Source organism: Rhineura floridana, chromosome 1 (genome assembly GCF_030035675.1).
Source record: "Rhineura floridana isolate rRhiFlo1 chromosome 1, rRhiFlo1.hap2, whole genome shotgun sequence".
Classification (NCBI taxonomy): Eukaryota; Metazoa; Chordata; class Lepidosauria; order Squamata; family Rhineuridae; genus Rhineura; species Rhineura floridana.
The window spans coordinates 109007918-109025830 of NC_084480.1; the positions used below are offsets into that span (position 1 = coordinate 109007918).

The 17913-nt window shown below is 44.3% G+C and overlaps 1 protein-coding gene across 3 annotated transcripts in view; it reads right to left on the reverse strand.

Moving 5' to 3' along the window:
• The window catches only part of LOC133385633 (histone-arginine methyltransferase CARM1-like), a 161944-nt gene that overhangs the window by 104242 nt on the left and 39789 nt on the right, over window positions 1–17913 (reverse strand). For 2 of the 3 annotated variants that reach the window (XM_061629058.1, XM_061629065.1), the window contains exons 3-5: window positions 14412–14551; window positions 14136–14240; window positions 2803–2913 (exon numbers count right to left, since the gene is read on the reverse strand). In XM_061629058.1, coding sequence (XP_061485042.1) covers window positions 2803–2913; window positions 14136–14240; window positions 14412–14551 — 356 coding nt within the window. The remainder of the gene's footprint in view (window positions 1–2802; window positions 2914–14135; window positions 14241–14411; window positions 14552–17913) is intronic. The other variant, XM_061629074.1, reaches the window with a different exon arrangement.

Consider the following 17913-nt stretch of genomic DNA (forward strand, 5'->3'; position numbering starts at 1 on the left):
AAAGGTCCTCAAATGCAAAGATGTATCAATGAACACTAAAGTCAGGATCATTCAGACCATGGTATTCCAGATCTCTGTGTATGGATGTAAAAGTTGGACAGTGAGAAAAGCGGATAAGAGAAAAATCAACTCATTTGAAATGTGGTGTTGGAGGAGAGCTTTGCGCATACCATGGACTGTGGAAAAGACAAATAATTGGCTGTTAGAACAAATTAAACCAGAACTGTCACTGGAAGCCAAAATGATGAAACTGAGGTTATCATACTTTGGACACATCATGAAAAGACGTGATTCACTAGAAAAGACAGTAATGCTGGGAAAAACAAAGGGGAGTAGAAAAAGAGGAAGGCCAAACAAGAGATGGATCGATTCCATAAAGGAAGTCACAGACCTGAACTTATAAGATCTGAACGGGGTGGTTCATGAAAGATGCTTTTGGAGGTCACTGATTCATAGGGCCGCTGTAAGTCGTAATTGAGTTGAAGGCACATAACAACAACGAGGATCCCAGAAGGAAATTCTTGGCATATTATATTCAACTATACTCGGATAGATCACCCCAGGAGTTGGTAGTGGAACTTTTAGCAGACAATTTTAAACAGGTAACAATCCCAGTTACCAATTTTGCCTTGGCAGCCAAGAAGCTGCGGGCTACCTATAGTAAGAACTATGAACCATAACAAATTTTTAAATTGGGTATAACTAGTTCTGCTGATGTATTATTTGTACTTGGATGTTTTATTTTATTTTAATTTTTTTCTCTCTGTATTTTGCAAAGGCCTATGGCTATACACAATAAAATTCATTATCGTTTTCCCACTCACATGAAAGTGAGGAACAAAGGGTCTGTTGGTGGGTACACAGAGTTTATATATATTGTCTTATTAAGATAGGATTTGATCATGTGAGTCCAGGTTAATGTGATGAAGGAAAGGGAATAAAAATATATTAAATAAACAGAAAATCTTTGAAAAAGCAAGTAACAGAACCAAGCTAGCAACTGAACACCCCCTCCCCTTTCCAAAGTAGCCTTTTCTTCATTAGATAGAACCCCTCATACTGGTAGCATGACTACGCTAGCATCTATAAGAATGATCACTTCTTGTCTTTAGGCCTCTTTTGACAATAAAAGCTATTGCAAAAGCTCCTAAAAGGATTTCCCTTTCTTCCCCCAGGCCAAACAGCTCTGTATTCCTGAAAGGCCAATTTTTTATTTCTAATGATCGCATCACTACTTGACCTCTTCCATACAGACAACTGTTCCTCGTGCATAGTTGCTCCCATGTCCTGTTTGTTCAAGTGCTCTCCATAAATTCCCTTCAGCTCAACACCACATTCTTTCTTAATCTTTATACAAGTGACTGAAACCTCAACCCTCAACCCATTTATCTGGAAACATCTCACTGATTTCAGTTCATTTCCAATTAAGCTTAGAATCGTGGCATTTCAACTGTAGGCCTAAAATAGGGAGTCATGCGAGAGAAAACTTGGCACACTGAACTGAAAACCAGCTCAACAAACCAGGTGGTCATTTATAATTTTCTACGTTCAACCAAGTAATGACAATACAGCACATAATTTTAAATCTAATAAAGACTATTTTGCATTGTGTTTACAGTTCAGCTGTAATTGGTTCAATGTCTTTGAGAACATTCAAAATTTTAAGATAACCATAGTTTTGGATAAACAGCAGGGATACTTCAACAAAGCAGCACTTACACACAAAAAGAGTAAACAAAGATAATCATTGCTTGCAAATTTCAGTTCTTCCAATTCCTACAACCCAAACCTGTGGGACTTTTCAGCCTACTGATTTGTCCCTGTTGGACTGGTCTACATAATTGACAGGACTCATACACCATTAGCGTGACCAGTGCATTCAACATTATTAGTTTCCTAAAGTGAGAGGGAGGGTCCCCAGGAGCAAAGGTACCTTTCCCTGGAACATCTCACACACTCCTGGTTGATCGCTAGTAAGTCCACTAAGGACCAGGAGAAGCAGCTGCCTGGTTGATCCCGTTTGTAGCTGTGTTTCAGACAGTAACCATTTCCACTATGTTTCAGGTACAGCAAAAATATAATAGTCAGGCTATAAATTGACACATTGTTTGATCTATTTTATTTTTAAAATTCTTTAGCCATATACAACTGTTGTCCACTAGGATTAATTCAGTGAAATATTTCCATCTTCAGTAGAGTTACACTGAACAGACTTGTCAAAGGAATGATTCATTTACAGTTGCTGTAAATGAAGGGAGGGAGGTGATCTCTCCAGATTTTACTCCACCAAGGATTACTGGGCGTTTTTGCAAATTCATGGGTTGACTGTTCTGCTTTTATACATCTCTCTGAAAACCAGAATTGGAACTACTGGAGTGCAGTCATAGAATCAGAGTCAGAGGGGGCATTCATAGGCCATCAAATCCAATCCCTTGATCAATGCAGGAGATCTAGACCTACAGCATCTCCAACAGATGGTTGTCAGCCTTTGCTTAAAGAGAAACCTCACCTAGGTAATAGAAGTGATTAAGTTAAAACAAGTCTCACGAAAATAAACACAGCTTGCTGCCATTTAATACATAGGCTCAGCACATTAAAATAATCACAAGCTTCAATGCACATGCAATCTATGCAAAGCTCTGTGAAGTAAGGATTGTGCAGAAGCAGCACTTCATAGGCAACAACAACCTGAACTGCTAGCACTCGTAAGGTTGCAGTACAGTCAAGAATATATTCTTTCTATGGAACACAAAAAAGCATGCCAAACTAATTAAGTAACAGGATCAAATCCAACCTGCTTACCTCGGCATATTTTGCCACAGAGCTAGCTTCAACAGCATAGACCTTTCTAGCTCCAGCTTGCACAGCAAAAAATGAAAGGATTCCTGATCCACAGCCAACATCTAGGACCACCTTGAAACAAAAGAAGGTGGAAAATAAGCTTTATGTTCCAAGATTTTAATTTATCGCATTCAGACAGATCCTATTAAATATCTATAGATCCTTGTAGGAAGTACGCTTATTAGAAAGAGTTCCTAAGTGGAACTATGGGAACCTCCAGAATAACACTATTTTGCAGAAGGGATTCAGTACATACCAGAACCTTAGATTTGCACAGTTAAAGTGGATTAAAGTGCTCTGTCACCCCTAGCACACAACAAATCTATTTTAAAAAAGAATTGGATGTTTGGAAAATGATAGGGAAAGTTTCATGTAAGCTTTGTGCAAGCAAATCAGGATGAATGCTCAATAATAAACAGGTCAACAGGACTCTATGCCAGTTTCTTAATTTCATTTTACAATCAAAATATTGCCATAAAAGTCACACTGATGAGAAGATGAGGGAATCGTTATAAGCAGCACATTTTCCTTGAGTGCTTCTTCAAAACTTGCACTGGCAGGAAAACCAATAACTCTCATGACCCAGGGCTCTGACTCCCTACCCTTAGCAAAAGAGGTCTAGGATTCAGAGGCCATCTTGGACTAGGAGGGATTTACTCTCAGAATCAGCCTTTGATGCCTCCACTTTCTCAGGAGTCTCAGCACCAGAGGAGCTTGTGAAGCCAGTGCCCCTCCAGCTCAGAGGCCATAGTAGAACTCTGGCTTCTCCCATGCCACTGTAGTCAACAACTCCTAAAACAACCTGGGCCTACTTAAGATTAAGTGGCTGAATTCATCAGGGATTGGGATACTTGCTCAGAGGAAACTGCAGTCCTATTGAAGGTTCACTCTGGCTTTGCTGATTGTTGGAACAACATTCAAACCTGCCTTGTCTGACTTCCAGCTTAGGCTCCACTAGGAGTTGTCTGCTTTGTTTGACTTCAGTTACCAGAACCTACCGCCTGCTTTTTCTGCCTCTGCCTCACTGGAACCTGATCTTTGCTGTACATGACTTTGTTGTCTGGATCTTGAACTGGGACTAGAGGTACATGTCGGGTTCCTGGAATCTGTGAGTAGGGCATGCCCCCATTCAGACTAGAACCCCATCCCCCATCTGAGACCACTGCCTGGGACAGAACAATAACACATGGTAAGGAAAACATGAACACTGTGTGACTTGGTATACATACAGTGCCTTGCAAAAGTAATCAGACTCCTGACCAATGCTTTCATATTACTGAATTACAAATGGTATATAGTAATTTTGTTCTGTATGATATTTTATTTTGAAACACTAATGATCCCATCACTAACTCAAAATCAATTATTGTAAGATGACATTGGTTATATGTTGGGAAATGTTTGTAAGAAATATAAAAATCTGAAACATGTCGCTTGCATAATATTTGGTAGAGTCACCTTTCACTGCAATAACAGCTTTAAGTCTTTTGGGGTAAATATGTACCAGCTTTCCACACAGCATCCGAGGGATTTTGGCCAATTCTTCTGGGCAGATTCACTCCAGGTTGTTCAGGTTGGTTGGACCGTAATTTTATGAACTGTAAATTTCAAAGAGCGCCACAGATTCTCAATGGGATTGAGATCAGGACTTTGACTGGGCCACTGTAGGACAGTCACCTTTTTGTTCTTGAGCCACTCCAATGATGCTTTGGCCTTGTGCTTGGGATCACTGTCCTGCTAAAAAGTGAATTTCCTCCCAAGCTTCACTTTTTAGTGGACTGAAGCAGGTTCTCTTGCAGTATTTCCCTGTATTTTGCTCCATCCATTCTTCCTTCCATTTTAACACGATGCCCAGTCCCTGCTGCTGAGAAGCATCCCCACAGCATGATGCTGCCACCACTCTACTTCACTTTAGGGATGGTATGTCTTGAGGCATGGGCAGTGGTAGGTTTGCATCACACATAGCGCTTTGAGTTTTGGCCAAAAAGCTCTATCTTGGTCTCATTTGACCACAAAACCTTTTCCCACATTGCAGCTGGGGCACTCTCATGCTTTCTTGCAAACTCCAGACGTGTTTTCAGATGGTACTTTTTGAGTAACGGCTTCTTTCTTGCCACTCTCCCATACAGGCCAGTGTTATGCAGGGCTCTTGATATGGTTGTCTGGTGCACCATGACTCCACTCCCAGCCATTGAACTCTGTAGCTCCTTCAAAGTGATTGTTGGCCTCTCTGTGGCTTCTCTCACAAGTCTCCTTCTTGTTCGAGAGCTGATTATTGATTCAACTGTGCTCACTGAGATATTCAAACACTTGGATATTATTTTGTACCCTTTTCCTAATCTATCTTTTTGGTATGATATTATCTCTCACTTCTGTAGAATACGCTTTGGTCTTCATTTTCCTTCGGATCTACAGCCTGACCAGTGATCCTTCAACAGTGCGGGTTTTATCCTGACAATGTGACAGCAACTTTAATGGTTCACAGGTGGAGGCCAATGGTAAGGTAACTGTGCTCAACAGGGCAATTTCTTTCATCTGTGTACACTGGGAGCTTCCACCGCACAGGGGTTGAATACTTATGCAAGCAGCACGTTTCAGTTTTTTATGTTTCTTACAAACATTTCCCAACATAACACCAATGTCACCTTACAATAATTGATTTTGAGTTTCAGTGTTTCAAAATAAAATATCATACAGAATGAAATTACAATATACCATTTGTAATTCAGTAATATGAGAGCATTGGTCAGGGGTCGGGTCTGATTACTTTTGCAAGGCACAGTAATTTGGAGAATGTGTAAAAAATCGATAATTTATATCTATAAGAGACTTGGCTTTCTTGTCATAGTAGTGCTTACCATAAGCATTATCAAAACTGTGAAAAAGGAGCAAGGACAAATAGTTTATTATTGACTTGACTTGCTATCTGGGTTACTACAGATTAATTCATGGCATCTCACTGTTTGGCACTAAGTTGCAATACTATGGCAGATTAACGCAATGCATTTTACATGGGGCTGCCTTTGAAGATAATTTGGAAACTGCAGCTGGTGCAGAATTCAGCAGCCGGGGCAAGATGGCCTGAGCACATAACACCAATTCTGGCACAACTACACTGGCTACCAATTAGTTTCTGGGCTCAATTTAAAGTGCTGTTTTTGACCTATAAAGCCTTATATGGCTCAGGACCCAATACTTTAAAGACTACCTCTTCCCATATGAACCAACTTGGACCCTGTGTTCGGCATCTGAGGCCCTTCTTCTTGTGCCCCCTCTGAGGGAGGTGCAGAGGGTGGAGTCATGAGAGGCCTTCTCAGTGGTGGCTCTCTGCTTATGGAATGCTCTCCCCAGGAAGGCATGCCTGGTGCCGTTAACAGCTATTTTTAGGCACCAAGTAAAAACATTTCTCTTCCTAGGCTTTTGGCTCCTAATTTTGGAGGGCTTTTGTAGGGCTCTTGATGTTGTAGCCTCTTTTAGGGGGTGGGTTGTTCCAAGAAAAACATGACTAGAACCTAGCTATGTTGTTTTTGTGCCATGTGGTTCTGAAAAGTCATAATGTTCCAGTTATGTCCCTATTAAAAGTTGACAGCAGAGCTGAATCAATAGCCCTGTTCTTAAAAGCATGTCTTTTGGTTTGTTCAAGACCAGCTGAGAACCTTGAGAAATAACGGTCAGATTTCTCCTCGTACATAAGAAAACTAATGTTACCCAGGAAACCATGCAGGCACATACCACGCTTAAAGTGTACTTTCTACAAAAACCTATCTTATAGTCTAATGAAAACATCCCTGTTGCATTTCTGCTGTTTCAGCTGTAATCAGTCAGATTTTGTTATATTTAGTGAATACTACAAGTTGCAAACACTGGCCTTCTACCTTACATCGTCTGAAATGAGTCCTTTGAGTCACACTGTTTCCAAGCTTATTTTCAATTCCTACTACAATACTTAAGTTCTCTTTTATTTTGCCAATGGCAAGCTGTCAGAATTAGTTTCAGTTACATGGTTGTAGCCAGGTACTGCTGCTCTATGTCTGAAACAGTCAACCCCACAGAGCAGCTATGATAGCACATATAAATTTTAAAAATACAAACATGAGTGGGAATTAATAATGAACTACAAAAAACAAAACCATTCTTTAGCAAAATATGATAAGAGCATACAAATGTGAGGAGAGACCTACTGGATCAAATCATATTATAACCAACACTTGGTTCTGCATGCCCTTGTTGTTGCTATAATTTTATTGTGTTTTGAAGATGAAGCCAATAACGATATCAACTGTTACTCAAACAGGTTCTTCACAAACTACTTGGTTTTCACCAGCCTGAACAATTTGGTGTCATCCACAGACTTGGGCTACCTCCCTTTCAACCACTAACTCCACATTATTTATGAATTAGTGAAACAGCACCAGTCCCAATTCAGATGCTTGAGAGAACATACTGCTTAGTCTCCTCATTTGTTCCATTTCAGTTCTGCCTTCTGTTCATGGGTTTGTTACTGATCCAAAACAGGTCTTGACATCTAACTTCATGACTGCTACATTTACTTAGGAGCCTTTGATGAGGGACTTTATCAAAAGCTTTCAGGAAGTCCTAATATGTAATAGCTATCAGATTACCCTATCTACATAGAAAACTATCTTATACCATTGGTCCATCTAAGCTCAGTGTTTTCTACACTGAATGGCAGCAGCTCCAAGGTTATGATGCCCTGCTCGCCGCACAGCTGACGGGTGGGGCATAATTGCCGATGGGGGCGAAGTTGCTGCCTCCATCTTTGAATGGGGCAAAGTCGCGCATCGCGTCTATGACGCGAGCGCAACTCGGCTGAAGGGAGGGGCGAAGCTGTTGGGCCTATTTAAGCCCAGCCGCCCCTCCCACCTTCCTCTTTGGTTTCGCGACGTCGAGGGACAGAGCAGCTTGGAGACAGAGCTGCAGAACAGCAGCAGTGGCCATTTTGACACGGCTGCGTGGTTGGCACCATTTTAGGCGCTCAGCGTTGCAGTGCAAGGAGCCTTTTGCGGGCCGATTTTGGCCTCCTTATTCCCCATTAAGGGTTTGGGCTGCAGGCAGGGTGGTCGAGTGCCTGGAGAGGCTGCAGCTGGAGTGGGCCTCGTTAAAGGGGCCTACTCAGCCAAAGGCGAATGGCACCCCCCCCCGGGCTGGTGGGGGAGGGAGAAGCCTGGTATACTCCAGCAGCGCCACCTCAAGGCTGCCTTGGCAGCCAGTTAAACAAGAACACAACACGTTTATATTTGAATCACACATTTAGATAGATATGAATATAAATACATTATAGGTGCTGCAGAGTTTATGATTGGGGTTTTATACATTAAGCAGTGTATTATAATAGTTTAACAATAACAGGTATTGCTTTGTTTGACACTGATACTGTTATATATCTATTGTTGTGATCTAAGAACTGCAATACATTAATTTCACCATACAGTCAGTGGCTTGTAATAATAAAACTACTTTGACTGTGGTAATTATTGATAAGCGAAGGCTTGGAATAAGTGCATTGCTTCATATGGTCAGTGGCTTATAATAATAATAATATTTTGCACAAATATTATTGCAGGCCAAGGTGTGGTATACATAGTTATGCCACCCAAAAAAGAGAAAGGGGGGGCAAAAGGCAAGGGGAGGGCTGATAGGCCTCCTCAAAAACGCCCTCCCCCAGTGCCTGGCTCTTCGGATGAGGAGGAGGCACCACCATGGGCTGCCATCCTAGCGCGCCTGGAGGCTTTAGAGCAGTGGGGGGGGGGTGACACCAACCCCTGCTCCCAGGTCACCATTGACTGCTGCAGAGGAAGCAGCTATTCCTGGGACTTCCACAGGGGGGTTTACCAGGGCAAAGCCAGCAAAAGGCAAGGCTCAGGGTGGCACAAATAAGGGTCAGCAGCAAGGGTCTAACAATGATATCCTTGCATTGATTTTAGCGAGGCTTGGGGCTCTTGAAACCCGTCCTGACTCTACCCAGATGGTGAGCGATGAGCCGGTTGTTACTCCTGTGCCAGCAGCGGCAATAGGGACTGGAGGAGAGGTGACTACACCCTAGGCTGGTGTGCTATCAACAGCTGCAGTGGAGTGCCAAGCTGCAGGTGTGACTGGGCCGCTGGTAGGAGCAGGTGAGCCTGCCAGGCCTGCTCAGGCAGCTGGGTCGACAGGTTGGGGGTGGCCTCCTCAGGGTCCATGGGTCACCAGTCCTGGAACAGTATCTGCTACTCCTTTCAGACTGGAAGCGAGTGGTACGTCTCATCCACTGCTCCAGGCTGCATGCAGCCAAATTTGGCAACATGCAGGCAATGCACAGGTGATGGCATCAGCTGTGTCACCTCAGGGGATGGCTCCAACAGCCATTCTGGCTGCTGAACAGCAGCACCCAACCGTGACAAATCAGGGTATTTTGTCAGACCCTTTGGGGTCAGTGGCAGTTAATGCTATTCCTTTCAGGAATACATCTGTCACCTTGGGCTTCCACCTGCTCCCTTCAACAAAGGAAAAAAATTGACGGGGGAAGTATGTTGATGTCTTTTCACTTCTATATAGGGAACACCCTAAAAGGGATAAGGAGGCTGAGGGTAAGGTAGAGAGGCCTAGGCATAGGAGAGTGGACCGCACATGGGCCAATTGGTTGCCAGCATATTTAATATACGCTTGAGTGCTGATGGAAAGGCAACCTCAAAAGGATCTGTCTCTCTTGAAGTACTTGGATATAATCTACAGGGCTTATGTGGAGTTCTCCGGACTGGACTGGCTGTCATATGATGAGGCCTTTCGTATGCGTGTAGCATGCAATGGGTCTCTGCCATGGGACAAAAAAGAACCGGAGTTATGGCTGCAGTTCATGTCTGCAGCCAGGGCCATGACTGGGGATAGGTGTGACAGTGGGCATCTTCTCAGCAGGCAGTCGGCTGCTACCCTTCCCCGCGTTAATGCAGGGCAAGGGGTTCAACCACGGCTGTTGTGCTGGGACTTTAATGCCCGGGGGGGTCTGCACACGCAACCCATGTCGTTACCGACACGACTGTGCCGTCTGTGGAGCTGCGCACCCTTCCACTGCCTGTCCCAGAAACACATTCTATAGGGGAGGTGGTAAGGACCAGCAGGGGGGCAGGAAACAGCCCCCACTGGGAGTTACTCAAGGAAAAGGGCCCCTCCCCAATTAAGTTGCAAGTTTTGCGGGCCTTACTTGCTGGTTACCCGGCGGTTGGGGATGCCCGCTTTTTATTACAAGAGTTTTTGTCAGGCTTCCGTATTCCTTATGACGGTCCAAGGGTCGCCTTCATGTCCCCCAATTTAAAATCTATCACAGGCATGGAGGTGCTTGTGTAAATGAAAATTGATAAAGAAGTGCAGGCAGGGCAGGCACTTGGCCCATTTCAATCGCCCCCCCTTCCTAATCTTAGGGTATCCCCTTTAGGTATTGTGCCCAAGAAGGCAGCTGGGGAATTTAGATTAATACACCACCTGTCATACCTGCGTGGACAGTCAGTTAATGATTTCATTCCTGACAGTCTATGCACTGTCCACTACACCTCTTTTGACGCTGCAATGTGCATGGTGCGTGCTTGTGGCCGAGGTGCCTCCATAGGCAAATGTGACATCAAATCCGCCTTCTGCCTTCTACCCGTCCACCCTGAAGATTTTGAACTGCTGGGTTTTGCTTTCGCAGAAATTTTTTACATGGATTGAGCATTGCCTATGGGATGCTCAATCTCTTGCACAGTTTTTGAACGTTTTAGTACCTTCTTGGAATGGGCTATTAAAAGACGGACGGGGCTGGATTCGGTGGTGCATTACTTGGATGATTTTTTATTCGCGGGTAGTGTTGGCACAGGTGTATGCCAACACTTAATGGCACAGTTCCATGACTTGACAGAGGAACTTGGGGTTCCTTTAGCCATGGAAAAGACTGAGGGTCCAGCCACCGTTTTGACCTTCTTAGGCATTGAAATTGACTCTGACAAACAATGCTGCATGAGAAGCTTCTTATTCTACATAGGAAGATCAAAGAAGTCACAGGTGCCAAGAAAGCCTTTCTTTCCACCCTTCAGGAATTAGCAGGGGACCTAAATTTTGCATGCCGGGTCATAGCACCTGGCAGAGCATTCCTAAGGCGACTCTATGATGCCATGGTGGGGCTCTCACGACCCCGCCATAGTTTTTGGGTTACAGCTGCATTACACGCTGACCTTGCTATGTGGTCCTCCTCCTTACAGGATTTCAATGGGATATCCTTTTGGAGACAGGACTGACTTTTAGAGGCAGAATTACAAGTACAGTCTGATGCATCTGGGGGTTATGGTTTGGGGGTAGTCTTCGGGTCTTCCTGGTGTAAGGGATGATGGCCACAGACATGGGTGCAAGAAGGTTTAGACAAGGATCTGACCTTTCTAGAATTTTTCCCAATAGTTGTGGCAGTCTATTTGTGGGCTGAGGAGTTGAGGAACTCCACGGTCCACTTCTGGTGTGATAACATGGCCACAGTCCAGGTTATCAATTCCCTTACATCCAGGAACGCCAGGCTTATGGGTCTCATCCGTTCCTTTCTTCTCCAATGCCTGCGCTTTAATGTTCTGTTTTGGGCACGGCATGTTCCTGGTATTAATAATGGTGTTGCTGATGCTCTGTCACGGAACCAGATGAATCGTTTCCGTCAGTTGGCGCCGTTGGCCAGGACTCAGCCCGAAGCCGTGCCTCCTGCGATCTGGGAGATTGGAGAACGGAGTTGGAGAGGGCCATAAACCTTTCCATTGCCCCCGGCACGCTCACCAGTTACCGGAGAGCGGGTAGGGTGATGCAAGGGCTATGCTCCTGAGTGGCCTATTCTGGTAAGTCATCTCATGGAATTCATGGTGGACGGCAGGAGACGGGGCCTGTCAGTCTGTGCGCTTCAAGGTAAGCTGGCTGGGCTTTCCTTTTTAGCAAAGGCAGGTGGTTTTTCGGATTGTGCCGGGAACTTTAGGGTCCGCTGCATGTTGACAGGGTGGGCCAGGGAACAACCCGTCACACCTGATTCCCGTTGCCCTATCTCTCTGGACATGTTACTTGGCATGGTTGAGCAATGGGAAGCAATTTGCTCATCCAGCTATGAAACCAAGCTATTCCAGGCAGTGGCCCTTACGCTGTTTTTTGGAGCTTTCAGGATTGGAGAGGTAATGGCCTGCTCTAAGCGAGATCTGTCTGGACATGCCCTCCAGTTTTCAGACGTCTCCATAGATGGAGGTGGTGCCTGTATAATCCTGAGAAGGTCTAAAACAGACCAGAGGTGTAAAGGAAGACGTGTGCGTTTGGCCCTGTCTTCGGTGCCTAACCTCTGCCCTGTACGGGCTTTACAAGTATTCTTAGGAGACAGGGGATCTGGGAATGGATATTTATTTACCCACACAAACCAGGATCCCCTCTCTATTTACCAGTTTGGGGCTTTAACACAACGTGCTTTACAGGGGATTGGCACGACCCTGCACAGTTTGGAACCCATATGTTTAGAATTGGAGCTGCTTTTACAGCAGCAGGTTTTCATTTTCCCCAGGCACAGGTACAGGCGGTTGGGCATTGGTCTTCTGATGCTTATATTCGCCCCCTCTAGAGGGCATGGGAATGCGGAAGCTTAACAATTTGCATTTATTTTCACAGGTTGCTGGTCGGGGATGGAGCAGACATGCATCCTAATTTGCGGCCACAGCATGGTGTTCTGGGCAGCCCAGAGGGCAGCGAACTTGAGTGTCAGCTCGCAGTTGGGCCTGAGTAGATGGGCAGCTGTACAGTGGCTTGGCCAGCGAGGAATGAGTTGGGAGGGGCTCCTACCCGCTCTATTCCAGCAAGGTGTGGCGCGGACAACTCAGCAGGTGATGGTCATCCACCTCGGTGGGAATGACCTTGGCTTGATGTAGGGCAAGGCCCTCATCATTCAGACATGTGCTGACATACAGCTTATCAGGCAACAGTGGACTGGTGTACGTCTGATGTGGTCAGACATGCTCCCACACAGGTAGTGGTGTGGTGTATGGGATCCACGGGCTATAGATCGAGCATGGAAGATGGTCAACCGATGGATTCGGTTGGCCCTTCTTCGATATGGGGGGTTAACCATCCCGCATCCCCACATTCAGCACTGGAAGGGTGAGCTTTACAGGGCCGACAGCATTCACCTGTCTGACACAGGTAACGCCTTATTTCTTGGGGACCTGCAGAGGTGTCTGCGAGAGGTGCTTCTCGGCAGTGGGGTAAAAGGGGACTGAATAGAGATTTGTCACCTTTATGTGGCGGGAAGGTGCAGGAAGGGAAATAGTTAAGGACAGCTAGGTGGCCCCCTTAGGCACCTTTGGAGGCAACTGGTGGTTCTGGAGGCCTGTCTGGCAAGGCTTTGCGGCTCGAGGACAGGATATGGGCTGCCTCTGGGGCCAACTCATCTCATCTACCCAAGGGTTATTCAACCCCGGGTGGGGATGACGTGGGAAGCCCCCCCCACTCACCTACAAGGTGTGGCCGGGTAAGGGGTAAGCAGATGGGCTTGCCCTTGCCCCGGCAGGGGCTGGTCGCCCAAGAGCTGTATGGCAAGCTACTTGCTTATAGATAGTCCCGCACCTAGATTTTCCCTCTGCAGGTCACTTTAAAATTGGGTTTGTCTGCTGTAATTTAATAAAGTGGCCCTTGTTCAACCCAAGCTGATGTGTCAGTGTCTTATTTCGCCCCTCAATGGCAATTAGATCAGAGGCTTTCCCAGTCCTACCTAGAGATGCCAGAGACTGAATCTGGGACCTTTGGCATGCAAAAAAAGTGCTCTTCCACTGAGCTACAGCTGCTTCCCAAGAATCTACAGGTTTGTAATACTGTCATAAATACCTAAAAGGCTGGCAAGGCAAGACTTCCTTTTACAGAAGCCATGCTATTTTTTCTCAATATGATTTTGTTTTCCTGTGAGGTTCATGGGGGTACTGCATTGATCCCATTTTGTGGTGCTCGCTTCCACTACTGCTGCGCCTAGGGAAGGGGCCTTAGCCTAGTAGCAGAGCAGAGTTACATGCAGAAGAACCATGGTTCCACCACATCTGGCATTTCTTGCTTAAAAAATTATCTGAACCAGTAAGGCTGAACAAGATCTGTCCCTGAAATCTTGGGGAGCTGCTAGATCTTGGGGAGCTGCTGGTGGCCAGAGTAGACAGCACATTGGAAGGATGGTGTCAGACTCAACAGTATGCCTACAATGGTATGACCAATACTGCAGGGAGGTGAGCCAATGCAAATATATAGAACTGGGCTGCTAGACTTCTAACAGAACTTACCTTGTCTTTAAAATCTATATGGTTCTGTAGTATTGCTCTGTGATATGTGGCTGTCCTCACAAAATCCTGCATCATGTTCTGTTGTTGAGATAAGCAGCCATAAAACTAAAAGGAAATAATAAGAAAAACAGGAACAAATATATAAAATTGCATCTTCTACCACTTGCCTGCTGCACCTCACACAAGAAGGGTAAAGTCTTTGCTGCAAAAACCCAAGTCAGTGTTTCAAGAAGTCTGATCAGGAAGTGAATTAAAACTGGGAAATATTAAATTTACCTCTTGTAGGATTGTGATGCAATGGACCTCTACCTGAAAATATTGAGCTGCAGAGGATTCTTCGGTTCTCTGATTGAACACGGAGTGTTCCTTATTCCTTTTCCAGCAGTTCTTCAGAGCATTTGAGAACATGTTATATTCTGAAACAGAAATAATGAATTTAATTAAATACAGATGCATGAAGGGCAGGCAACTCAAATTCACAGCATGTTTTACTAGGTTACCTGGAAGGAAATGATATATATTATACAAAACAGCAGTTGCGTATATTAAAGTAAACTACATCAGTGCCAGACTGTGAAAGAACAGGAAGCATAAAGAAAGGTAAGTGAATTATCACTGAGGGCTTATCCACATGGGAGCATAACTTTGTGCTGAAGATGCTGTTTTTACCTCCATTTTCTGTTTGCACCAGATCAATGCCAGCTGCAAACACGGTATTTTCTAGTCACACTTGAGGGGAAGCATCAATCACACAGTTTCCTACAGATCACATCCTCTAACTTAACATTTCCAACTCCCTCTGTTTACCTGGCAACTGAGCACGCTCAGTTTGTTCTACCAGTAAGTTTCATTTAAAAAACAACAACCTGGAAGTGTGATTATCTGTATTTTCACTGGTACAATACAGATGAAATACAAATCTTTGTTTGAGCAGTGTTATGCTTTTGTGCACAAGTTGGGGGGGGAAGAAAATAAAGGCACCGTTTGCAGCAACATAAAATAAGCTTGCAGAACAGGAGAGAGAAGCAGAAGTTTCTCTTTAGCCCACAGGAAATGAAATGAAATGAAAGGAGGAGGATGGAGTGGGCGTGGAGAGGGGAATGAGTGACACACCCACATAAAAGCAACGGAGCACAGCGTCTGGAAGCCCTAGAGATACAGAGTGGAGACAATTTCCCCTTCCCTTTTCGGATTATCAGAGGATTGGGTTAGTATGGATTTACAGGGGGGAAACTCTGTGATAGCTTCTGTTTGCCAGTAATATCATGTGAACCATGCGAATTAAAAGGGGATGCAAGTAGCACCAGACACATAATAAAACTGTATAGATGAGCCCTGTGTTGCTTGGTATCCTCTGCAAAAGATAATAAAACATTCTGCTGAAGTATATATGTAAATAACTAGCCCGGAATTACATTATGTGCTCCTTCATCTGTCTGTTCTTTTCTTAATATAGGTTAACTCATTGGGGTGAAGTACTCTTAAGGAAAGCAGAGTTGCTGATCTTCTCTTCTATTATTCAAACAGCCCTTTCTCTTCATTTTGTATAGCTAGGAATGTAACAGTGAAACACAGGCATCTCCATATTGTTACTGACATCCCTTTAGGGTAGTCCTTGTCTAAAAGAGTGTGCTACTTCAAGTTACAGTATCTATATCTTGAGATGAGAGTCACATGTAGACTAGCTCTTAGTTTATCTTTTAGCCCACCGAAATCTTAAACTGCTGCTGTAACAGCTACATTAGTGAGCCAGCTGTCTCCAGGATTTCTGTAAAAGAACTAGACAGTAGCACCCTACCTCACCAATAGCCCAATCTGTAGACACAAAGGATATCCCCACACACACTTTGGAAAAAACGATCCAATGTCCTTGTGAGGTGTCTCAAAGGACACAGCCTTGATCCATGGGACAAGACCAATCAGGCACCACTGTCTAGTAGAGGGAATGCAGGCCTAATATAGGACTGGGGAGGGGTGGATGTGAGCTCCAGCTCTACCTTCTCCCTGCTTACCTTGCTGCCATTACCTTTCTTCAATGGGGTTTGCCTTAGCTTGATATCTTCCTTCTCTTTCTCCCTCCAGTGCCTCTGTCACCAGCTGACTCTTATCCCAGAAACCACAGAGATCAGAAAGGAGTTGGATAACTGATGTACAGGTAGCCGCAGCACCAGCACCCTTCCAGCCTGACCATAAACAAAACTCGGTGGGTGAGTCAGACTGCACAGCCACAAGGAAGCTGACTGGTGGATCCCCCAACAGTTCTAAAGACCTCTTAACCATATTATACCATCCTGCAAGGTAAGCAGCTGCTCCAAATGAGAAAATGGTTCACAGAAGAGAAACACAATTGGATATTTAAAATGTGTAATAAAATGCTGCCTCCTTGCTTCCACCACAGAAGAAACAGAATAGCTTTTTATTGGAACATAATTGGGATGGGGTTTGATGATGACAGGAAAATATAATCTATTGTGCATGCTTGCCTGTTATTTTTTTTGTTAGCAGGCATACATAGATTTTCCATATGGCAATGCACCGAATTGTAGTGACAGCACCGAAATTCATACTGTTACTACACGGTCATCCAGCAGCTCTATGTTTGGCTATATTATGAATTGCACACTCTTTTCCCCAGAAAGGGTATTTCAGTATGGAATAGTAAACAAGATTCTGAGCATGCTTGTTTAGCAATCAGCAGAACAGGAACCCAAAGCCAACTGCTTTGTAGGTGTATGCACAAAAGTTATTTAATGTTAATTCCTTACTCTCAATGACACTGTTGTCAATTGCTGTGGATGACGTGACTAAACCACTTGAGTAAGTAGCCTTGGATGTATGGTGAGTATCTTCTGTTTGGGTCAATTCTCTTGATAGTTTCTTGAAAAAAAATTATGTGGTGGTTGTTCTCCCTTCAGAGCTAAAATCTTCTTTTTTCATTTGTGTAGGTATAAGTTTTACTTCCAAGTAGGTCTCCATCATGGCTGGTGCTGAATGTAACACATCTGAAACCATACAATTCCCAGGGGACAATACAATAATATACATGTGTGTAGTACTACTACAGTGCATGCACCAACATTACAAGAACATGTGACAATTGAGATAGGATTTATTGGTCATTAGGGCAGTAGGGGAATCTACCACAGTCAGCTCCCCATCATTCTGCAGCCCAACTCACTAGTATCCTCCAACACAGGGAGCCAAGGCAGAAGAACCCAGCTGTGCTAATTCAGGCAGAAGACGGCTTAACAGGAACCTAGATTCCTGGGTATGGGGATCTCTCAAGTTGCCTAGCCCAGCTCTTTGCCAATGCAAGACCAAAGAGGACTCTGTCGCTTCAGCTATGACCAAGAGCTGCTTCGCAACCAAACTCGCAGAGGCGCATACCAGAAAAACCAACTGCTGGCACAGCTGACTACCTCAAGGAAGAGGCCAGAGCTTAGCAATAGAGTACATCATAATCATTTGCAACCTACTTTTCCCTGCAAAAGAAAATCCAAATGGCTTCAAAATAGCAAAAAGCAAACAATGTGAAACATCTGACAATAACAATGCTATCATTAACCTACAGGCTTTCACTTCAATGTTTAAAAAAATAGTGCCATTCAGTTTTTTAAAAATCAATGTAAAATTAATAAGTATATTAATTAATAAGGGGATAATAAAGCAACCCACTTTTAAGCAAAAACAAACAAAAAATACACACTTCTACCTCATACTAGCAGCAAATATACTTAAAAGAATCCAAATGTGTTGCTACATGCTTTGCATGCAGAGG